General features: G+C 44.2%; 2 protein-coding genes across 5 annotated transcripts in view; one reads left to right on the top strand and one right to left on the bottom strand.

The window, feature by feature from the left end:
* The window catches only part of XDH (xanthine dehydrogenase), a 153223-nt gene extending 131822 nt beyond the window's left edge, over window positions 1-21401 (top strand). For all 4 annotated transcript variants that reach the window (XM_029593031.1, XM_029593030.1, XM_029593032.1 and 1 more), the window contains 9 exons: window positions 1898-1993; window positions 3463-3591; window positions 4196-4270; window positions 8155-8207; window positions 10681-10795; window positions 13278-13343; window positions 13935-14123; window positions 17009-17176; window positions 18763-21401. In XM_029593031.1, coding sequence (XP_029448891.1) covers window positions 1898-1993; window positions 3463-3591; window positions 4196-4270; window positions 8155-8207; window positions 10681-10795; window positions 13278-13343; window positions 13935-14123; window positions 17009-17176; window positions 18763-18813 — 942 coding nt within the window. In that variant the 3' untranslated portion in view covers window positions 18814-21401. The remainder of the gene's footprint in view (window positions 1-1897; window positions 1994-3462; window positions 3592-4195; window positions 4271-8154; window positions 8208-10680; window positions 10796-13277; window positions 13344-13934; window positions 14124-17008; window positions 17177-18762) is intronic.
* Window positions 5149-24945, bottom strand: part of LOC115086745 (carbohydrate sulfotransferase 11-like) — a 46014-nt gene continuing 26217 nt past the window's right edge. Inside the window, exon 3 of the mRNA XM_029593034.1 lies at window positions 5149-7068. The gene's annotated coding sequence lies outside the window, so the exon portion shown is untranslated. The remainder of the gene's footprint in view (window positions 7069-24945) is intronic.

Below are 24945 nucleotides of genomic sequence, written 5' to 3'. Positions count from 1 at the left end.
TTATATTTTAATTTTATTATGGTTTTTGTAATTTTATAATTTTATTTTGTGTTGATTCCCAATTGCTACTGTAAACCATTTTGATTAAATTATATTTGTAAAAGCGATATATAAACACTTTTAAATAGATAAATAAATAAATGGCCAAACCAAATTAGCAGGTGTGTGGTCCCCCTCTAACAATCACTCTACTCTCACACTCCCTGTGCTCAATCATCACCCTCTCCCATTGATCCTTTTTCTCAGCCTCCACCCCCTTCAGTGGATCTCGTCTTTTAATCTCCTTCCCTTTCTCTCATCCTCCACCCCTCTAGCTGATCCCCTCTTACATCCCACAGCTGATCCTCTCACCCCAAAGCCCTTCTTATAACTACTAAGTGATCTTTTGTGATTCCCTCTCTCTCACCCCATCCCCCTCTCTCACCTCCTCTCTTCCAACCCTTCTCTCACATACCACTAGCTGATCCTGTCTCACCCTCCAGCTCCTCTCTTACATTCCTCAGTCAACCTTCTGTCATTCACCCTCTCCAACTCCTCCACCTGATCCAACACTCAAAAGCTCTCCTTCAAACAGCCCCTCCTCCAAACATCTCTCTTGCTAGGATCACTAGCAACATTTCCCTCTGGACCTCGGGTCAAGGGTGGATGACAACTGGTGGAAAAAGAGGGCAAACTGATGACAGGGGCAAACGTTTTATCTTGGATAGGGTTAGTGTGGATGAGGAGAGAAGAGCAGGGCAGACTCTACCTGCTTATGCGCACTTAGCCCTCCCCTCTGCTCATGGCTGGTCCAAAGTCCTGACGGCGGCAACAGCATTCGTAATGAGAGTCAGCATGGGGCCTGCGAGCTATATCGTCATCCCAGTCAAAGATTGCCCAAGGCAGTGTACAAAGAAGAAATGCAGAAGCATGTAAAATATAAAACCATAAGCATTAAAAACACAACAAATACAGTCATAAGCTGTGAATTAGTGAGGCCACCCCCCTTTCATGGATCAAGTGCATCATCTCTGCATTGCGGCCAGCCCTGATGGACGTTGACTTGAACTTGAGTGATAGGAGCGACCTGTATGGGGGGAAATACTAGCGGATGCTAATAGAGATTGTTAATATTACGAGTAAGACCATCCTTCAGGAAGGTGTTTAGTAATACTTTTGACGTGATCAATAGCAGTAGTAGTAGTAGTGGAAAGAATGAGGGAAATAAAGGTGTTCGATTTACATATCACATCGGTTTACAAATAATTTATGACAGGTACAGTAAATGATTAGAGAAATGTCATAGAAAGTTAAAGTAAAAAACAGTGCCAAAAAGATAGCATAAATAATAGTAGTATAACAGTGCCAAAAGACAGTTCTCTAGGTAGAGCGAGTTAGGGAGAAAACAGAATCTCTCTTTGTATCCAGATGGTTCAGCCCGGTGAAGATATTCCTTTGGTCAGAACTTCCTGCTCTACATTTACCTAGACCTCAGAAGCAGGGTGGCATGTCGCCTTGTGGTAGGTATCATCTCATCCAACATTACCAACAATCAATAACAAATTAACCATTCTCAAGGCTCCCATTGCCCATGTCGTGGCCCTGGAAGAGTGCTTCATGAGGGAATTCTCTGGTCAGAGTCTGGAAAGGCGCTGAAGCTGTAAGCTTCTCCTCCTTTAGTCTCTGTATTGCTGTTGGTGGCTGAGTCTTGGATGGGCTTGGTGGGGCACTTTTGTCATGAGATTCTCCTAATGCTTTAAAATGGAAGCCCAATGCCCTGTTGGCTCTAAGTCAACTTTGTACTTGCCATAAATCTGTCATTAAGTTATTTGCAAATTCAGGGGCTTGTGCTGAGTTAAAATGCTTGGCGAATGTGTGCATTACCTGACCATTGTGTTTTTAATGTTCTCTTCTATAGGCGGGCGCTCTGGTGCATGTGTACACAGACGGTTCAGTGCTGCTTACCCATGGTGGAACCGAAATGGGTCAGGGACTTCACACCAAGATGATTCAGGTGCACAATTAAAGATGAGCTCAAAGATGACTATGAAGTTGCCCGCACACTTTTTAAGGGTTTCAGGACCTCCTGATAAAAGGATTTGGTTATGCAGAAAGGTGCAGCTCAGTGGTTAGAATGCTGACATGGGAACCGGTAAACCCGAGTGAGCATAGGCAAGTCACTTTATCTTCTTTTGCTCCAGGTACTAATGTAGGTCCTGACTTTCAAAGCTGTTTACACACACAAAACACAGGAGAATGTGCATGAATTGCAGTTCTCAGACTGATCTGAGCTTGGTGCATATAAAAGTACACAAGGAACTCAGTCACGCACACTTGTGCACAAAGTGCAAAGAGTCATTCCAAATGGTGGAATTAGGGTGGAGCTGTCCGAATAAGTTTTAACTGAATAGGTCATTATCTGGTTAAAATTTATTTGGATAAGAAAAAGTTGTTCCAGGTCGGGGCTTAAATGTAGCTGGATAGTACCAGCTAAATGCTGACTTTTGAATATTTTGGACCGTATAACTCATTATCTGACTAAAACGTAGCCAGATAATGTAGGGGTGTTCTGGGGATGAGTTAAGTTAACTGTATAAGTTATCTGGCTAACTCTGGTCATGCTTTAGAGTAGTCCTAAAGTTAGCATAAAGAGAGGGGTCATTAGTAGAAAAGGGGAAGTAATGTTACCTCTCTGCAGGTCTCTAGTGAGACCTTATCTCAAGTATTGTGCTCAGTTCTGAAGGCCACCTCCAGAAAGGACATTGATAAGATAAGGCAATTCAAATGACAGCCCCCAATACCGTGCAAGGCCTGGAGTAGTCCCTAGTCAGTTGAGTTTTCAGGATATGCACAATGAATATGCATGAGATAAATCTGCCTGCTATGCAGGCAGTGCATGCAAATCTAGCTCATGCATATTCATTGTACAAATCCTTAAAAACCAGACTGGCTGCATGATGCTTCTGGACTGGCTTGAAAAATACATAGAGAGACCGAAGGAGCTAAAGCTGCACTGTTGCAGTGTGCTGAGTAGCGCTGGAGAAATGTTGAGTAGTATCAGAAAGAAAGAAAAGGGGAGCTGTGATATAAATATTAAAATATCTGGAAGGCTTCAATAAAGTACCAAAAGGGGAAGCACTTTCCGTAGAATGAGGAGCTTAAGGACAAGGAGTCATCTTATGAAGCTGGAGGGAAGGAAGCACAAAAGGGAAGGTGGCAGACGCCTGGCACAGACGTCCAGCAGATGTTACGGGAAACCAAAACAGTGGCAGAGTTCAAGCATTCATGAGATAAATCCAGATTTCGCTGCTCAAAAAAGACGGCACCCCCAAGTGTGAGAGTACAGCAGCGGGGTTTATTTCCAGCTGAGATGCTGCAAACTGAGAGAGCCTATCCAGCCAGGAGGTGACTTACTCAGTGCCTAAATGTATTTATTTATTTCTTGCATTTTTATATTGTCATTCTGTGACCCTTTTTCTGCAGGTCACCAGCAGAGCCTTGGGAATTCCCAGCTCCAAAGTTCACATCAGCGAGACGAGCACCAACACTGTCCCCAACACTTCTCCTACGGCTGCATCAGTCAGCTCCGACCTCAATGGCATGGCCGTCTATGTACGTTGTCTTCAGAAGCTTTAGGTCATGCAGCAACTACAGGGAAACTCAGTATAGATCTATGGATACGTTAGAGGATCAGTGTCACAGATACAATGCAGCATTAGGGGGATGCACACAATTCCTTATTCCAATCCAGGCTCCTAAACGCTGCGCTGTACTGATGCAAAGCAAAAGAAATAAGGCAACCGCTAACCCGTAATGAACCATTAATTAGCCCTTTTTGACACATCTGAAAGTGCATACGCAGTGGTCCAATTTCTCCTTCTGTTCATATCCAAAGGTCCGATAACGTTAATTAAAATGGACCAATCAAGTTCAGACTTCGTGTGGAGACAGTTCAAGGTCTTGGAATTTATCTTAATAAAATTCTCCAGAACCTGGTCGGGGACCATTGCAAAATAAACAATGCTCTGCCAAAAGTACATCATTAATGCTTTCCCTACCCCCCCCCCCCCCCCCCCCGGTGTTGTGTTAAAGACAAAAATGAAAAGTTAAAAAAATGCTACAGATTCCATGCGTGTGCATGATTTTCAGAATTTTGTAACTCTGAGCAAAAAATCTAAGAATGTTTTGTTGACACGCGATTCTTTTCTTCTCTCAGAATGCATGCCAGACTATTTTACAAAGGCTGGAGCCATACAAATCTTCTAAACCCAAAGGATCCTGGGAAGACTGGGTATATTGACATTTACATATCTGCCATCTTGTTTGTCTACCTCCCGTGGTTATGGCTGCTTATATCTTTGTTCATGTCTGTAAATCTTACTTTTCTCCTCTCTTTGGGGGGTCATTTATCAAATTGCTTTATGGTGTTTTCGCATGCAAAAAATGCCTTAACGCATACAAAAACACCATAACGCACGAGAGAGAGAGAGAGAGAGAGAGAGAGAGAGAGAGAGAGAGAGAGAGAGAGAGAGAGAGAGAGACTGACTGACTGACTAACTAACTAGCTAGCTATAAGGTTATAGTACTTAGGTATTTATACCTCTATATGAGACCCACCTAGTAATTCGAGGTGAAGTTTAAGTAGTAGTGTAGGGGTTAGGGGCCTCTTTGACATTCAGAGTGAGATGTACGAACAGAACAGTACACTCTTGTGAAGATTTGATGACCTTCGGAGTGAGGAAACTCTCCCAAAGATGAGATTTGTACAATGTTCTCTCAACCTAGCTTGATGGACTCTACCTTGGTAACATCAAACTAGGTTGAGAGAACATTGTACAAATCTCATCTTTGGTTGCGTTTCCTCACTCCAAAGGACATCAAATCTTTACAAGAGTGTACTGTTCTGTTTGTACGTCTCACTCTGAATGTCAAAGGAGCCCCTAACCAACACTATGACTTTAACCTCACCTCGTGTTACTAGGTGGGCCTCTTATATAAAGGTATAAATACCTAAGTACTATAACCTTATAGCTAGTCTCTTCCTCTCTCTCTCTCTCTCTCGGAATTGCAACAATTGTGGTACTAAGTGTACAAAAGTTATTGCACTCTGTGGTTATGCATAGTGCACTTTGTGATAAAAAGGCTATTGCCATAAAACACACCCTTTTTCCTATCGCATGCAATATTTACTGTATTTTGATAAATCTAGGGTTTTCCCCTCAATATGTTTATTCATCCCTGCCCATCTGTCTGTTAAAATAGTGAGAGATAAGGATAGGTTTATTTCTTGGTTTCTCCCAGTAAGGGATAGATGTATGAATCATTTCTCCATGGACACAAAATGAGAGAGAAACTTTAGGACATCTGTCCCTAAATTCGTTTCTACAAAATAATCATTAGGAAATATTTTGCTGAGAATAAAAGATGTTTAATGAATTGTAAAACAGAAAGGCGATGTGGTCTAGTGGAGCTCTGAATTTGGAATCGGGGAGAGTCCTAAAATTGAAAAAGCTTGTCTGTAATAATTCTCTGTATGAGTTCTATCTCCCTCTGCTTGCTAAACTAATTGGCCAGAAACAGTACCAGCATTCTGCCCCCTCCTCCCTCCCTTTCCAAGCTTACAAGCCTTCTAGGCACCAGAATCCTGGTATCAGGCTCTCTACTCCAGAGGTGGCTACATGCATAAGTATGAAGTGCAAAAACTTATAAATCCATTCAGGTTCGGTTTAGTCGAAAGGCTTGATATAAATCCAAAGAATTATTACCACTCCAGGGATGTGTCCCAACTAATTCACCAAGAAAGGATGGTGTTTAGGGTGCAATATAGGGATATTGGCTTGTTTCTTGTGACTTCTCCTCTGTTCCACAACATACTCCAAAGCTGCTTTCAGTTAAGGAGGACATGGTGGTCTCATCTCCAACTACTTTCCTGTAGCCTTTGTTAGAAGAATCCTTAAAGGAGCCCTCTCTCTTCTCTGCTGTTTCTAACCAGGCCGGTTGCTTCTCCCACTTTGAAAGTTACTGGGAATAACTTGTGTTCTGTTTTACCCTTGGGGGGGGTCAATTTTCAAAATGTTTAGATGTAAGGTAAATTCCTAAATCGCTCCCTTTGGAAACTGACTAGGACTGAGCAGCTAAATTTAGCAACCTAAAAAGTTGGCAGCTATGGGTATAGGGTTAGGGCTGGAAGAAAAGGCTAAGTGCCTACTGCTGATTTTCAGCACTGAGCACTTAAAGCAAATGAATTGCAGGCCTAACTTTGGGAACCTAAGTTTTAGGTACCTACATTTAGGAAATATATAGACACTTAAATGGTAAAATCCTGCTCCATTTATTTGAGCCCTGACCGGGTTTTACTCTGTGGTACTGTTGGTTTACAAGGGGGAACTTTCCAGCAATGGAAGTTTAGGTGGAGTGGTGGTGCGAGAGGGCGATAGCAGGCTTCTTTTCCCAAAGCTTTGGGTGGTAGAAAGGGTGGCTCTGGGAGGAGTTTCTGGAGTTTTGGAGAGTGTGAGAGATGTCCTGCTGGGAGTTCAGGACGGGGGGGGTGCGGTGCCTGGACTTCGGTTCTGTTGATTTGCTGGAGAGAACAGTTCTCTCTGGTAAGGACAATATTTCCAAGTTATTTCCAAGTTTCATTTCCCTGTTCTCTGTAAGACACATTTGTTATGTCATCCCAAAGTTATATGTAAACCGAAGTGATTAGTAACATTGTTACTAGAACCTCGGTATATAAAAAAAAAGAAAAGAAGTTAAATAAATAAATAAATAAATAAGGACAAGAGGTCATCCAGAAGGATAAGGACCCATCCTAGGAGCCTAAAACTTAAGGATCGAAGTGAAATGCTGAGTGTTTTGTTTTGTTTTTTTAAAGTTGACCTCATAGCCCCTTCATGGTCCCTTGTGTTAAGAGTTTAGTTAGTTTGCATATCCCACAAACCCTGTATGTGTCAGTTGTAGCTGCTGGCAGGCTCTTTAACGTCAGGCATTCAGGCAGGCAGAACTCTCTAACAGACTTTCTGCCTCTCTAGGGGTTTCACCTGGGTGTCTTCTGCTTGCTTCCACTGGGAGAAATTCTCTTAGCTCCTCCTTGAATTCAATGAACAAAAAAAAAATAAATTTATGATTAAAAAAAAACCCTTAACAATTTAGTACTTCTGATAATAACAATAAAAAGATATACAAATGCAGATAGTGTGAATAGGGGGAATATCATAAGCCAACAGGTGGAATACAGCAGCAGGAAAAGCTTTCCTTACAGGACGTGCTAGAGGGCCTTATGCTAGGGCCAATTTCTCTCCATGTCCCTTTTTCAACCTCTGTGCATATAACTTTCTGTTCTCAGGAAAATTAAGGCTGTAAGTTCCTCGGCATCGGGAAAAATAGATGCCTATGTTCATTCTATCGGATGCTACATAGACGGCATCCATTGTGCTAACTTGGGTCTGGATTAACCATTCTACCGCAGAATGGTGAATCCAGCGAAAACGGGGGGCGGGGGAGCGAGGAGGGGGGGGCGGGCCTGCGAAAGCCGGCAGCCATCTCGCCACCGCGATGTTATTGCTGCTGGCTTTCGCACCCAATAGTGCCACTGTGAAAGGCAGCGCTATTGGGCGCGCTACTGGCAACTATAACGTGTCTTACCTTATCGCCGCCAGCAAAGACATCGCAGAGGCCCCCCCGACTCTACCCCTAGCAAGCTATCGCACGCGATAAGCCTTAGAATATGACCCCCTTAGGCGTGTAAATGGCCTTTACTGCAGAGTAACTGTTTACGCATGTAAATTTATATTTCTTTTTTCAGGCATAAATAACTCGGCTGATTTAGTATATCAGCACCAAACACATAATGTAGTAGTATTAATGGAAGCCTTCGCAAGCCTGCTTTGCTCACTCCATAGTCCCAGTTGGGTTTTCAGGACATATGCAATGAAAATGCATGAGATAAATTTACATAAATTGGAGACCCAGTATAAGGATATCTCTCTCTGAGAAGCCGACTGGGACAGATTTGGGAAGCCCTGTATTAACGAGTGATGCAAATAATTATTATATGTCAGAGTGGCCGATTATGGCACTTGGCACTCAATGAACAGAATTCCTCTGAAAGCTCTATGTACCCCAGGGAGTAAACTTTGCAATCTTGCATTTTTAATTATTCTTTCTTTTCCCCAGGTAACTGCTGCCTATTTTGATAGAGTAAGTCTGTCAGCTACAGGATTCTACAAGTAAGTGTGCACTGTGTTTGCACAGCTCCATTAACCCCCTCCCTATCACTCCAGACCCTCAACCTCTCCAGTAACGGACGATGTCTTCAGTCCTGGTTTATTAATGTATCTCGGCCGCACAGACTGGCCTAGAAGCCTGTGACTGATATTCTTTATCCTCGCGCCCTCAAAAAATCAGGGCCCAGATTCCGCATAGGAAGTCACCACTGGCTTGTGATCAATGGTGGTTCACCCCACACAGCCCGGAGAAGCACTCTTCTGTACACAAAATCCCGTCACGCTGCCCCTGTGTGCAGAAGAGGGAAAATGTAATGTTTATCCGGCTAACTTTAGGATAGGTCAGCGGCACGACCAGAGATAGCCGCACAAGTTAACCAGCTAACTCTGACTATCAGTCTTAGCCTGTTTACGTGTGCAAAGCTCCTTCCTGAACACCCCCGGCTTATGCAGCTAAAGTCCCATTAGCCGGCTAGAATTCAGCTGGATAAGTCTTCCAATATGCCAGTTTAGCCATGGCTTTTGAATGTCGACTTCCCAGGGTAAAAAAAGAACCCACAGACTTTGTCCAAGCTAAGACAGTTTGAGCATTGTCCCTGCCAGGTATGAGCATGGGCAGAAAGCAGCAGGTCACAGCGTGGAATATGGTGGCCGAGCAGAGTGACCCTAAGACCAGGGGTGTGGAAGCAGGGGGCATGAGGAGGGCAGGTGCTGTCACGGCCCAAACTTCTAAAGGCTCATTCCTGATCTCTCTTTGTAAGTAAGCTCTTTTGAAAAAACTCTCATCATTCCCATGTTGCCACTACTGCCAAAGAGGCTAAAAGGAGAGATGGTGAGGTGGAAGGGGCAGACAGCCAGAAAGGAGAGCGGTGGGGTGAAGAAGCTCAGAGCGCTGGAAAGGGGGAAGATGGAAGGAAGAGCCAGAAAGAGAGGTAATGGTTGGTTGGGAGGGGTGGAAAAGGTCTGGATTGGCCACTGTTGGAAACAGGATGCTGGGCTTGATGGACCCTTGGTCTGACCCAATATGGCATCTTCTTATGTTCTTATGACTGAGGAAGGGTGAGAGGCAGAGACCAAGGGATGATGGATTGATGTGAAGCCACACAGGGAGAAACAATATGTCTATTCCTGAAACAGAGCTGGAGATGAGACAAGTAACTAGGCATGGGAATTTGTTTCTAACAAATGCAAAAGAAATGCAATTAATTAGGCCATTTTTGTTCATTCTGAAGGAAGTGAACCAAAAATAACCTTCTATGAAAATACTCATAGCCTTTCAGGTATTTTTGTTTTTGTGGCATTTTAAAAAATGCGCCTCTGGCAGCCCTGGTTAGGCCTCCCTATGCCAAAAAAAACTAATCTGGCCTAGCCCCAGACCTGGGTACAGGCCCAAGCTGGGGCCAGGACCCTCCCCCTGTTTAAAGTGCCAGGGAGCTTCCACCCTGGCTCCCACTTACTCCCTTCCCAGGTCCTGCTTGCACAGAAGGGCAGGAGTGATGCCCAGTTGCTCCTGCCTGGGTTCCTGGTCTTTAGAAATGGTGCCGTCCACCTGGAGGATGACAGGAAAGTCACGTCACTAGGGCGCCTTCCAGCGGTGCAGCTGACATTTCTATGGCTGTACATCAAAACGGTGCTGACTGCCTCGCAGGAAGGTGCCGGAGTGACGTCACTTCGGTGCCATCCTCCAGGTGGAAAGCACCATTTTTAAAGTGCCAGCATCTGGGCAGGAGCGGCTGGGTATCGCCCCTGCCCTTTTATAAGCAGGAGCTGGGGAGAGGATAAGTGGGGAGCTGGGGTGGTAGCTCTCTAGCCCCGGCACTTCTAAACAGCGGGTAAGGGACTCGGCCTTAGGACGTAGGCCCCAGCGTCAGGCCCAGCTCAGGGCTAGGTCCCAGCATTGGATCTGGGCTGTTTTTTTTGCCCAGGAAGGCCCAGCCAGGACTGCCAAAGACCCCTTTTTTAATTGGTCTGTTTTTTTTTGTTTGTTTTTGTTCCTTGTTTAATGTTTTTTGTTTTTTTTGGAAAACAAACAGAACCGAAAGGAAAACATTAAACAAACCAAAACGAAAAAAAAAAAACACTAAGCAAACCAGAAATTTTGGGGCTGCACATCTCTGCAGGGAACAAGTTGTGGAAGAGGAAGGGTGGGGGTCAGAGACCATGAACATGGTGCAGAGATCCCCCTGTTAAGAAGCATCCTGAAGGATGTAGGGATGAAAGGTGCCATGCAGAGGCGGTGGGCGGCGTGATTTGTTTTTCTGCTCGCCTTTCTAATTCCTCTCTCTCGTTCTACAGAACAGAACCCCCTCATCCCAAACTTCATTAGAAGCATTTCTGTATCAGCAGGAAGCAATGCCGTTGCCGTATAGTTAGACATCGGCACATTTAGTCTGATAGAAAAAGCATCTCCCGCAGCCTCTTTGCTTTATGTCCCTGCGTCAGGCACAGTACTGCACGTGTCTTTCTCTCATAAAAGGACGCCCGGCATTGGGTACAACGCTGAGAAGAACGAGGGCAATCCATACCGCTACTACGCCTATGGGGTGGCCACCTCTGAGGTCGAGATCGACTGCTTGACTGGTGACCACAAGGTTAGAGCGATGGCTTAAAATAAATACATAAATAAATAAATAAATGTTACCAGGGTAACCCCACCCCGGTGTGCGCGTCCCGCGTGGGTGGGGGCCATAAGAGAATTTGTTTCTCTTCGGGGCTGGAGCCACTCTCTGGCTCGCTCTCTCACGATCTCTTTTACTGTCAGGACCGGATCCTTTGTTTGGGGGGGGGAGGGAGAGAGTTACTTCCAGGGCCCAATGTGACAGGGGTGCCTTTTCTATACATTTCCCTTTCCTTGGTGTTCCCTTGGGAGGGGGGACGTCTCCTCCTGGTGGGTGCAGTGAGTGTGAAAGTGTTAGTGTCCAGAATTAAAATCGTTCCTGTCAAACAATGGTGATGGATGGCACAAAACTCAAGCTGCAGCACCACAGAGTTCTCTTGTTTTATTTGATTACAGTCTCTTTCCCTCTCTCTGTGCAGGACTCACATTTCAGAGTCAGGGAAACATCCACTCTCTTGGATTAGGTAAAGTGGAGCTGGGCAGGGTCCCTCTAGCTTGGTCATAAAAACCCCTTCCAGTCTGATAAAAATGGCAAAGGTCTACGGCACAGAGAGTAAATCTTCTCTCTCTCTCCCCAGGATGGGTGACCACGGTGATTTTTGGTTTCCCTTACTCAAGTTAGCAGATCCTCTGCATCTCCTTGGTTATCACACAGTCTCTTTATTTTTTGTTTCTGGATACCTGATGGAAGGGATCCCCTTGCATCAAACAGGAAGGAAGGGCAGGCAAAACTTCCTCCTGGATCTTGAAATCAAAGCCCCCCCCCAAGCTCTCTGTAGGGAGCTGCTATAGAGACCAGAGGTTCCCAAACCTGTCCTGGGGGACTCCCAGCCAGTCAGGTTTTCAGGATATCTGCAATGAATATGCATGAGATAAATTTGCATGCACTGCCTCCTTAGCATGCAAATTTTATGTTGGATGTGTGACAATGAACTCACTGATTCCTTACTGAGGTAATCTGCTGTCCCGAGTCAACTGGGGCAAGGGATGCCAGGGAAGCAGCGTTCACAGCCCTTGGAGGGAGTGGGAGAGAGTCGTGGTCATTGTGCAACGGTGACATCTAGTGGCTGGATTTAGATCCCAGGAATGCAGGGTTCCAGAGGAAGCCCCAGTGCGTGGTCCCCTGGTCAAGCTACTGCCACTGCCATGACTGTGATCAATGAGTTGGGTTGGGGATTATAAAACAGGGGGGAAAAATGCCCAGGTATTTGTGAATGAAGGCTGATGGCTCCGTAGTGCATCAAAGGCCAGTACAAACTGAGCTGGAAGCTCAACAGATCCTAATAAAGCATTTTTCCCATAAGCACAGAATGGGAGAAAAGCCTTATTAAATCAGGCCCATAGTTAGCATACTGTTCACATGTGTAACTTTGTGCCACATTTTGAAACAGATAAGGTAACGTACATATTTTAGGTGCAGAAGAACCTACAGGTCAATATTCAATAAGCCAACGAGCAGGAAATTTGCGTGCGTAAATTTATGCACGGAACTTTAACTGAATGTTCAGTGGGACTTAGCGCAAGGCCCTGCAGCTGAATAAGAGATGTGCATAACTTCATCCAGCTAACTTTAGGACAGGCATTTTTCCGATCAGACCTACACTTGGAACTTTAGCCAGATGGCCCACAATATATACGCACGCTGGCTAATGTTTAGCCCTGCTGCCAGAATGCTGGCGCCTCCTCATTTTATCCAGGTAAATTTTGAGCACACGAGTCGCATGCAGTGAGGGGAAATGTTCAAATCTTAGCTTTTGTCCAGGTAACGTCCAATGTTGGCTGGACAAAGCCATTGAATATTGCCCTCCCAATTTCTAAAATCAACTTGTGTGTGTATCATACGTCTACAAATATGTTTTCCACCTACTTGAGTGTTCACGTGCGACTCTGTAGGTGCGTGAAAATGTAGGCCTTCATGTTTAGGGATTGAGCTTGGTGTGTGCAAGTTGGGATCATGGAAGGCCAGACTGGCCCAGTGGCCGTGTTCTGCACAGCCAGACAGGAAACATAGGCTCAACTCCTGAAAACAGTTTCCACTCCTAAGGCTGACAGATGCTGGAGAGGCGGCCCTCACAGCCCCCTGGGGAAAAGGAATCCATATCATCGCACAACAGCAACACTGAGAAGTAGAATTCAGGGTGTACTCGGGTTCCAAAGGGAGCTGAAGTCCATGATCTCCTACCAAGAGTGGGCACTGCGATAGCAGGGTTATGGGAAAAGAAAATCACCAAACGCAATTTTTGTAAACATTTTTTGGATTGAATAGGAGAGGGAGGGTGGTCCCTTTGCCTTAGTGCACCTACCCCAAGTCACCATTGCAAATCTGGGTGGTGCAGTGGACATAACGTTTGTATGTGTGACTACACTGTAATCATGGTATGACTTGAGAGAGACACCGAAAGCAGTTCCTCAGATTCTTCAGTTATAGCGATGTTACCTTTCTTCGAACCCTGCAGAATCTCCGTACGGACATTGTAATGGACGTTGGCACCAGCCTGAACCCAGCCATAGACATAGGTCAGGTGAGTGAGACTTAGCATATGCCATGTTGTATCTCGCATACCAGTAATTACAGGCCAAAATATCAGATTCAATAGCTCCAGAGAAATAAGTCACCATAACAGCTGCTGCCATTTCTGATGTATAGAAAAGACATAATTTGAATGGTAAAGCAACAGGATGGGACAGCTGTAGCCTAACAACGGAGTGCCTGATTTTATACTGAATGTGAGTAATTGTTCTATGTTCTGAATTGGTGGTAGGAGTTGGACCTCGGCCTTGATGGATATCTATTCTCAAATAAAGATGTTTCATTAATCTTACCACGTTACTTCAGAAATTCATGGAGCAGCTTGTATTGCTTTGTACTAGCACAATACTGTAACTCACTCCTTATAACCGTATGAAAAAGGGAACTATTTTGTAAAATGGCAACCTGCTTGGTCAAGCCCGTGTACAGTTGGCCCTTTCCATGCAATTCTTTACTTATCCTAGACATTAAAGAAGCTTCTGGCTCTGGAGGTTTGCGTTGCTGTTGCTAATCCGTCGGGAAGGATGAGAAAAAGGATTGCAAACCGGTGTATAAAGTGGCATAATCCTGTTTTGTTCTATAGATAGAAGGAGCATTCGTGCAAGGTCTTGGTCTGTTCACCTTGGAGGAGCTCCGTTATTCCCCGGAAGGTAATCTGTATACACGGGGGCCTGGCATGTACAAGGTCCCTGCATTTGGAGACATCTCCACAGAGTTCAATGTCTCCCTCCTCCGTGACCATCCGAATAGCAAAGCCATCTATTCTTCCAAGGTAAAAACATTAAGGGTATCATCTTCTGGTTTAAAAGTACTACTATGTGTGTTATTTTAGCAGCCAAAATAGCCCTTGTGTCTATAGCACTCAGATTAGTCACTCGGTTACTGGGTTTTGTGTGTGTTTGTCTGTCTATCTATGTACATATATGAGGTCATATTATTTCATTGTCCGGATAACAAAGTTAGCCAGATAAACTTATTCGACTAACTTTGACGGTATACTCAATAGTGCAGGACAGTTCTTTGGTCTGATCAGACTTAGCCAGCTAAGTTATCTGGCTAACTCTGAATATCAAAATCAGCTGGCTAACTCAACTCTTCCCAGTTATGCCCCCAGAACACTCCTAATTTTGCCAGCTGAATTCTAGCCGGCTAAGTGCCCAAATGGTCATTTAGCTGGATAACTTGTTAATTATCTGTCTAAATGCTTCTGACTATGGATCTCGTATGTAAATAAAACACCACCAAGCAGCATGATACCTGTGGAAATGACCCTTTGTACAAAAATTTACCCGAAAACTTTCCCCATGGCAGTAACCGGTAATAATAATTTGTGCAGGAAATTAATAATAGGACTCATTTTTAAAATTTATATTCACGCTTTCATGGTACGTCACAGCGGATTATATTCAGGTGCTGTAGGGTATTTCCCTGTCCCGAGTGAGTTTACAATCAGGGTTGTTTTCATGGAATAATTTTCAAACGTGCATGCATAAGTTCAGGAAAATTGATATAACTTAGGCACATAACAGCCGGAAAATTTATATGAGCTGTTTGAAAATGACCCCCTGTAGGGGGAGAGCTAACACACCTCCACATCAAGCTGAATCCCTAGGGTGCTTGCTTAGTCAAGTTGTATATTTCTTGGATTCCCATCTTGCTTGAAAATTTAAATTGAGCTTTTGCCATCTCACCCCCACCTTCCCTGTTGCCTCGAGCTCATCTCCCATCACTGGCTCTGAGGGGTCCTTCTGATCTTGATCTCTCTCTCCCTACTAATTATGAGGTCACAGTAATGCAGATGTGGCGCCTATAGCCATGTGACAAAGTGCGCCCTCACCCGTTACAAACACATGACACCATGAGTTGGGTGGCTCTGTTAACCGTTTGCACAGCAATGCCCACGGCTGGTGCAGGGGTATTAGGTGCCCTAGGATAACCTTACAGCCTTGCACCCCCCACCCCATCACACCTCAAACACAATTAAAACTTATGCATTTATAATATTTTACATGAAAACGGACATTCATGCACAGTCTTCTGAGGTAAAACTATCACTTACAATACGTATATATTATATTTACATGCACTGCTGAGGTGCCAACCAGAAAACCCTGCAAAAAACCAAGAGGCACTTGAAACCCATATGGTATTAGGCCTACTGTGTAATGCATCTTGTGCATGGGCCTGACCCTCAGAGAGCCACGACAAAACCGAATTTCTATATCAAAACAGCACTGAAGCTGCCAGCACTCAAACAGCAACAATCCTACCTATGAAAGTTAGCAAATATTACACCAGGCCTAAAATAGTAATACACCCCCTATTAGGAAAACAGAACAAGTCAAGCTGCTATAGATCCCTAGCTAGAAACTACACGCTATTGGAATACCTCACATCAGTCACACATGCAAAACACAGATAGTCCCTCAAACAGAGAAACCTTCAAAAGATACAATAAAGTATAAATAAAAATGTACAGACAAAAAGCGAACTGGAAACTGCAATGTGCCAAATTCTATATGCACTGCAACAATAGAAAAACGGAAGCATTACAATTCCTCACAAAAAATACAAAAAATAATTCAAAACTAATGAATAGAATAACATTGAATAATGTAAAACCTTACATAAAAATTTTCCAAACACCAATAAAATATTTCAAAACAGGCACATCAAATAATACCCAACTATTAAAACTAAGGGGGTAGATTTTATAAACTTACGCGTGCGCGAACAAAAGTACGCCGGATTTTATAAGATACGCACATAGCCACGTGTATCTTATAAAATCTGGGGTCGGCGCACGCAAGGGGGTGCACATTTGTGCAACCTGCCGAGCCCGGCGCACGCTGCCTGTTTCCTCCGAGGCCGCTCCGAAATCGGAGCAGCCTCGGAGGGAACTTTACTTCCGCCTCCCCTCACCTTCCCCTCCCTTCCCCTACCTAACCCACCCCCCCGGCCCTATCTAAACCCCCCCCTACCTTTGCCAGCGGGCTGCTGGCGTGCCATCACCCGACCCGAGGGTTGGTCCGGAGGCCTCGACCACGCCTCCGGGCTGGCGTCACGCCCCCGACATGCCTCCCGCCCCGCCCCGAAATTCACGCTGCCCACCCGACACGCCCCCTTTGCAAAGCCCTGGGACTTACGCGCGTCCCGGGGCTTGCGCACGCCGCCGAGCCTATGCAAAATAGGCTCGGCGCGCGCAAGGGGCTTTTTTAAGGGTTACACGTATAACTTATGCGCGTAACCCTTTTAAAATCCGGCCCAAGGATTTAAAAAAATCCCCCGTTATCCATACCTGGGAACTTTTGATTTCCAGATGCACTGAAATTGTCATGGATTAGTAGCAGAGAAGAAGGGGGTTGTTGGCCCACATGCTCCCTTTCATATACACATACACACATGCTCTTGCTCTTACTCTCGCATACACACATGCTCTGTCTCTCTCCCACACACATACACACATGCTCTCTCCTTTCTCACTCTCACATACCCATGTGCTCTCTCTCCCCCACACACATTTCTCCCTTTGTAACTGTAAAGTCTGTTTTACATTTATAAATGTAATAAAATGAAATGAAATTGCCTTACCCAATAACATTCTGAACATTTTTATGGGCTCTGGTGACATGCTAACTCCCTGTTTGCTTTTCCCAGGCTGTCGGAGAACCTCCCCTCTTCTTGTCTGCCTCGGTCTTTTATGCCATCAAAGATGCCATCGCCTCGGCAAGGGCTGAGTCCGGCCTGACGGCATTGTTCAGACTGGATAGCCCTGCGACACCAGAGAGGATACGCAATGCCTGTGTGGATGACCTCACCAAACTGGTAGATCTCTCTTCCTCCTCCGTCACCTTCCTCCACCCGTTTCCCAATGTCCTTTCTTCCGAATTTCCAGATTCACCTAAAGCATGCGTCTGGTAACAGTAAGCCATTCTAAGACGCTCAGATCCCTGTGACCTAGAAGTGTCACTCCATTTCGATTTTCATAATGCACCCAACTCGGGGCATCTTTCAATGGAAGCACAACCCAATACAGAAAATAAGCAAAACCGACCAAGGCAAAATCAGAAAAAAATTAGGCGTATGGAGGCCGATATTAAAAGATATTTATCCAGATAAATACTGACTTTTGAAAATCACAGGCATTGATCTCTCTAAATTTCAGCCGTCATTATCCGGTAAAAATTTAGATAGATAATTTAGGGGCGTTCCGAGGAGGAGCACAGATAACCGAATAACTTATTTGACTAAGTCTGATATTTGACTGCCACTGGACAGCCTTTAAAGGGTTGGGGGTGGTGATTTGAGGCACGGGACAGTTCTGTTAAAAAAAAAAAAAAAAAAGGTAAAATGGAATTGGGGGAGACCCCATGCAGCTTTTGTATTTTAAGTGAAAAGAGACTGGAAGAGGGGAGAACTGAGGCACAGCCTGGACAGTAATTTACAAAAAAAAAAGCGGATCGGGTGTGTGTTTGGGGCAAGGGTCATTTTATTTAAACAAGGGAAGGGACTGGGAGGGGGATGAGTTGCTGGACTTCTTTTTTTTGGGTTGATGTCGGGAGGGAGGTCGGCTGGCCAGATTTAGGCTTCCTGTTGCAGAACCTAAATTTGGTCACCCAAGCTGGAGGCTAGTGTTGAAAATTGGTGCGAACCTCCTAACCTTTTTTTTTCCCCCACCCTAACCCTGCCCCCAGGCCCACCCAGAATTTGACTGACTAAATTTAGGAGACTAAATTCCCCCTGTTAGCCTGGCCAGTTTTCAAGGACTTTGATCTAGTTGGCTAAGTTCTTTACTTAGCTGGCTCCATTCCTTTGAATATTGACCTCCAATGTATTGTTAGTCCAGTATAAAGGTATCAACTACAACTTGTGTGCAGTCTTTCATTTCTATAGCTCTTACAGGACTTTGGGGACTGTCCAAGTTTCCCCATTGTTTTAACTTCCATGGCACGTAACCAGCGTATTGCTCCAGCCCAGAAAAGTATTCCTTCAGTAAAAGCTCCTACAAGACCTGAAAAGCTGCTGCTGATCCCTACTGATCCCTGGTCATATCTAGCGCCTCTGCATTATAAAGTGCTCCTTGATTTTGTCTTCCAAACCATAACCATGACAATGAATCATTTGCACAGAAATAAAGTTAACAAATATAAACAACGAAATACATCAATAAGGTGATAACCATTCTATTGGACTAACTTAATACATTTCTTGACTAGATTGCTTCTTCAGGTCAGAATTCACATGAACAAAAGATGACGTTGCCAGGCAATAAAGAGTAGTGTGGTTGTCAAACGTGATTCAATAATTCGGTCAGCATCATTATATCAAGCTTACAGAATGTAATTAATGTCATCCCATGAGTTTCGTTGCTACAATACCAACATTATACATTTTTCTTTGTTTTCTTCTAGTGCCCTCCGGCTGAGCCAGGGACGTTTAAGCCATGGGCTGTGAGAGTATAGAGGAGACCTGCGAATAACAATATTCCTCAAGGCTAAACTATAGCTTGAAATGCTTCTTTATCTGTAGGACTTGTGTTGGAAGCCACCTGCAGCTGGCAGTTCAGCTGTGTTTACTTTATTACGTCAGTGGTTGCAAGAGACAAAAAATGTGTTCCGATTTTCATTAAGAAATTTAGATGCACTATTATATTCAAATTCCATAGCTGCTGTCTGTTTGCATTGGTTAAGTTGTGGAATCTGTGGTCCATCCCTACAGTACATTCACCAACTAGCTCGCAATACAGAAATCTGAGGCTTGAAGTTCTCATCACATTACTAAATGTGCTGCGTGTCTTTGGCCACAATATGTACTAAGGATATGCAGGAGGGAATTTTTGTAGTAGCAGTAATATCAGAATGATAATTTTAGTTTAGGGCAAAAGGGATGGTGGAGGGAGGAGAGTCTGGAAGTATACCCTACCCTACCCGTCCATCCCTATTCCCTGCTCCCCCATGATGGATATGGGCTGCTATATTTCAACACCAGAGCGCTTGATGGAATCCCCCTGCATTTCACTTCATTAATTACAGTACTTTTCAGCTTGGAGCAGGTCTCTAATTCAGCTAAGCTTTCACCCCCAGCGACGTTTCTCGGAATCTGGTGACATCTGGGGCAAAACCCTGCTTCTTTTTGTGAATAAGTAATCTCTGTGTATGTGGAGGAGTGAATGAATACTGTCTGCTCCTCCCCTGGCCCCTACCAGGATGGACAAAGAGACCCTCCGAACCCACCACGCCTTCCAAACTGGATCACAGCTTCAAACTGACAATTCTAGTACACTTTCCTTACCAAAGATACCGATTCTTTATTTTAAGCCGACATCAAGAGGAAGGTTGAAGGTCTGAGATACATTTGTACCCTCGACCCTTCAAGCTAATTTTGGAAGGAAAAATGATCTTGGGCAGTTTCCTTCTCTGACTTCAGGAAAGAAAGAACGCATAACAGAACTAAAGAGGAGGGGGATATGAATAAAATGAAAGAGGTGTGTGGGGGAGGGCCTGGCGGTGAACGCAAGAGGGTTCTTGCAAAGCTTTTCCTGAAAGAAATTAGCTGCTGAGTGGAAAGAATGGGCGGGGGCGGGGACGTGAGGAGGAGGCAGGAGGAAGAGAGAGGGAAGTGTGGTGAAGAGGTGGTGAGGGCTGGAAGCAGAGATGTCTGTGAAATGGACATGTTGGGGGTGGGGGGGGGGGGCAATAGTCAGCCGCTGAGCGGTTAGCCAGATAAAGATATCTAACTAGCGGGGCATACTCAGTGGTGTGGTTGCACCGCTGAATACACCCGGCTCCCTTAAAATTAGCAGGATTGGTTTATCCGACTAACTTGAGGACAGGTTAGCGGCATGATCAGAATTAGCCACTTAAGTTTAATGGCTGACTCTGAATATCGGAGTCAGCCGGTTATCTCATGCGGCTAAATCTGCTCCTCCCCGAAATGCCTCCCCCATAAAGCCCCCGACTTATGCAGATAAAGTCTCTCATTACTCCGGTTTTGCCATTTATATGGTTAACTTTTCAGTTATTCGTCTAAATGGCTTTTGAGCTTTGACCTTCACATGCTTGCCTAGCAGACTGGAAGGAAGGGAGCATGAACTTGACATATAGGACGCTGGCATATAAATTGGACTTTAGCCGGAGACACTCAGAGCAGGTGCAGGTGCACATATGTAGGAAATGGATTTTGGAGGTAAACCAAGGTTGGGGTTTAATATGTCTTACAAGAGAGGGGAAGGGTGGGGCAGAGGACAGTGCGGGTGTTGTAAAAGGAAACTGCCTCATCAACAGACTATCATTAGGTAGCAGAGGAGAAGAGAGGTGAGGCAGTAGTAGAAAGGGTTCCAGGGTCATTTGCCTGGAGATTCTTAAAGATGTAAGAGGTGACAGGGTGAGACGGCCTGGGGGAGAAAAAGAGATTATGAATAAACATTATCAGATGATTGCCAGAGACAGAGAAATAACAGAGGAAAATAAGTGAGGTGTGGAAGTCAGAGAGAAAGCATTTGGAAGAAAGGACTAGATTAAGGAGGTAGCCTCGCTGGTGAGTGAGTGAGGTAGAGCATAGTTGGAGGTGAAATGAGGAGTTTAAGGCAAGAACATTGCCTTCAAAGGGATGGTGTCAAGATGGCGTCCTGAGCAGCTGTGTGTGCCCGAGCTCTTCACAATTATTCCCTTATTCTTCTTTCTTATACCCTTTTCTCCCCTGCTATGGGGAAGAGGAAGGGAATCGTGAGACGCTTTTCTTCTGTGGGAAAATTTCAGCAATCAACTACGCTAGAGAACTCATCGGTTCTGCCTGTATCGACACCGGAGCTCGACTTGGCTGGCTTAGGGGCTGCCTGTCTGTCGACAGCTGAAGTTTCGCTCAGCCCCGATGATCGCTCGATGCGGCGCCGGCCCCCAGGAAGCACTGTCCGTGCAATGGAAAGAATGCAGGAGCAAATGGAAAACTCGAACGCCTCCACCGCATCATCGGCCAGTGCCTCTCTGGTCCAGTCTGCGGGTGAAACACAGCTGGCTAAGGTGGAAGAGTTCCAACTTTCCCGGGGAGCTGAGAGAAGTGCTGGGGGATCAGTTGCTGAGATTCCAGCACCTGTTGAGCTCTCTTTGATGCCAGGGAATCTGGTGGTTGGTGCACAGGAGATCCAGGATGCCATTTTGTGTCTTCACGTTAGACCTGCGTTACTTAAACTTCCCACTGTGACTATGGATAGTTTGTGGACAGCAGTAGTGGCCATGGAGAAAACTGTCTCGTCCCTCGCTCTTCTCACACTGGATACACTCTCAAAAATTAAAAATCAAAATCGACGTTGGATTAGATAAGTTATTGGAGGATAGGTCCATTACCTGCTATTAAGTTGGAGACATCAAGTCAAAGAAGTTCCACTTAATCAAATTAAAGATCTAATAATCTCTTCACGGAGGATTGAAAATCTAGAGAACTTTTCTAAGAATTGGAACTCGCGTGTTTTAATTTTCTTCAAATTCAGTTGCTTTCCCCCACTGAACTTTTCAAATTATACATGAAGGAAGTTCTACAGGTTCCTGAAACAGTCTTGCCTCCAATTCAAAAAAAATGTACTATTTACTTACTGTTAAGAAGCAAGACGATAGAGTTGTGGATCAAATTTCTCCTAATTTAACAGATTTTCTGGAAAATTCAGAAGAAACTATTTCTTCTAGAACATAAGAACATGCTATACTGGGTCAGACCAAGGGTCCATCAAGTCCAGCATCCTGTTTCCAACAGTGGCCAATCTAGGCCATAAAAACCTGGCAATTACCCAAAAACTAAGTCTATTCCATGCTAATGTTGCTTGTAATTGCAGTGGCTATTTTCTAAGTCAACTTAATTAATAGCAGGTAATGGACTTCTCCTCCAATAACTTATCCAATCCTTTTTTTAAACACACCTATACTAACTGCACTAACCACATCCTCTGGCAACAAATTCCAGAGTTTAATTGTGTGTTGAGTAAAAAAGAACTTTCTCCGATTAGTTTTAAATATGCTACTTGCTAACTTCATGGAGTGCCCCTAGTCCTTCTATTATCCGAAAGAGTAAATAACCGATTCACATCTACCCGTTCTAGACCTCTCATGATTTTAAACACCTCTATCATATCCCCCCTCAGCCATCTCTTCTCCAAGCTGAAAAGTCCTAACCTCTTCAGTCTTCCCTCATAGGGAAGCTGTTCCATTCCCTTTATCATTTTGGTCGCCCTTCTCTTACCTTTTCCATCGCAACTATAATCTTTTTTGAGGTGCGACGAACAGAATTGTACACAGTATTCAAGGTGCGGTCTCACCATGGAATGATATAGAGGCATTATGACATTTTCTGTTTTATTCACCATTCCCTTTCTAATAATTCCTAACATTCTGTTTGCTTTTTTGACTGCCACAGCACACTGAGCTGATGATTTCAATGTGTTATCCACTACACTCTTAGCCACATTTGTGTTCCTACAAGACCGTAACCATATTCTTTGATTATTTTTCCGTCACTGAGAAGTGGTGGTTAAGGGACAGAAAATTTGGATCTTCCCAATCTTGCTATGGTGATGCAGGATTGTAGAAAGAGATTCTTAGCCATGAGACCTGAAGTGATATCTTTGGGAGTTTGGTTGTTTTAAAACTGTCAAATATCTATTTTTTGATCCCTCACAACTGAGAGACTTTATAGATGCTAGATGTAACAACACTCCTTAATTCACCGCAGCCTATTAGACGTCATTTATTAGATGGCAAAATTTGCTCAGTCTACTAGCCTAGTATTCTTTATTTTTTTTCACTTTATAAGTATAATCTGTAGGTCTTGTTCCAAGATCCTTTTCATTCTCCCCTCTGCTTGCCTAGTGGTCTAAAAAGGGACATTACTTATATTGTGAAATAATGTTTTCTGAATATTTGCAATTTGTACTACCTGCTGTTTTATATTTGATTTTTGATTAAATTAAATAAAAATAAAGTTAAAAAAAAGTTGTCGAAGGGATCATCATTATGGAAATTAAAGTCTCCAAGAATAAGGGAAGGGGAAGAAGAATCAAAAGAGAAGGAAAGCCAGTCTTTGAAGTCAGTGAGGAAGGAGGAAGAGAGGAATTAAAGTTACTCAAAGGGATGGGAAACAGATCAGCAATCAGTGTGTTCCTCAAAGGAAGAAATGGTGTAGGGAGAAGGGACTGAAACTTGCAGAAGACTAACAGGCCAATACCACTACCAGAATCAACTGAGTGAGGTGAGTGTAAGAAAAATGATAATGTCCATGAGATGGAGCAGCAACTGAGGAGACGTCCTCGGGACAGTTAGGTCTCAGTCAGAGCAAGAAGATGGCAGGAACAATAGACAAAATGGTCATGAACAGAGGCAAGCTTGTTAGAAAATGTACCGGCGTTCCAAAATCAGTAGGAGGAAGAAAGAGGAGGAGGAAGCAGAGGAAAAGGGATAAGGTTGAAGGGGTGATGGGGTGATGGGTAGACGTCTATATCTATACAGTTGCTTTGAAGGGCCAGGATTTGGGTTGAAATCATTGACTGAGAGGAGGTGAAGAAAAATACAGAGTGAAGAGTGGATGTGAGATGACAGTGATAATGATGAGGTAATCTCAGAGAGAGTGGTGATGACTGGATAGGAGGAGCAAAGTGTTGAAGCTGTGGACAAGGCAGAAGAGAGAATGGATGGAGAGGTAGAGGAGGCAGGGGTTTCATGGTTGGAAACATTTGTAGTATGGGATAATACTGGGGAGAGTGAGCATTAGGATATAACCAATACTCCTAGAGAAGCTTGGGAGGTGTGTGTGTGGCGGGGGTGGGGGGGGGGGGCATGGAGGGAGAAGTCCAGGCAATCTCTAGTTGACTCTGAAGGTGTAGAATTGGAAACCTGGCTAGAGAAGTGACATAAGTCACTAGGGTTTATAAAATGATAGAAGTCGTCAAATATTGGCCCATTCCTAAGCAATGCATTACAGACACAGAGGAGGTAGGCCCCAACACCAGCTGAGTCAATTATTCAGAGGCAATTACAGCAAAAAAAAAAAACACACACATGCAGTCCATATTCCAATTATAGGGACAGCCGCTGTGAATTTAATTGCTGTTCTGATAAACTGAAATTATTGTCGGTTTCTTAGGAGCAACCAGAGGTTATCTTCAAATACCAACTAATACAACAAATACCAACTAATCAAATACCAGGTAACCAAAACTGGATGATGTTTCTGGTGACGAACTATAGGAAACTTGGTCATTTTCTAACAGTTATTAGGAAAAAGATGACACTCTTGGCATAAGTCAGCAAGCTCCTTTATCTAAGGCTATGGATATTTATAGACTGGCACACATTCATCCAGGACTAGCATAGCTCACTATAAATCTATGAGGCCTACTGAGAGATACAGCGAGAGCAGCCAGAGATACCGTTAACATATCACTGTAAGCATGGACTATTACTTTCCCCATGGTAAAACAGTGACTGGGATCTCCAAAACCTCAGGCTACAAGTCCTGTGCCAGATCTGGCACAGAATGACACAGTTGCAGGCTTTTGTTAATCAGAGGGAAATCTCCAATATTTTGCAAAATTACAGGTCAACCTTGAGGTG

This window comes from Rhinatrema bivittatum, chromosome 3 (assembly GCF_901001135.1).
Source record: "Rhinatrema bivittatum chromosome 3, aRhiBiv1.1, whole genome shotgun sequence".
NCBI classification, from domain to species: Eukaryota; Metazoa; Chordata; class Amphibia; order Gymnophiona; family Rhinatrematidae; genus Rhinatrema; species Rhinatrema bivittatum.
Note: the sequence above shows the minus strand (reverse complement) of the source record. Positions and strands in the feature narration are given on the sequence as shown.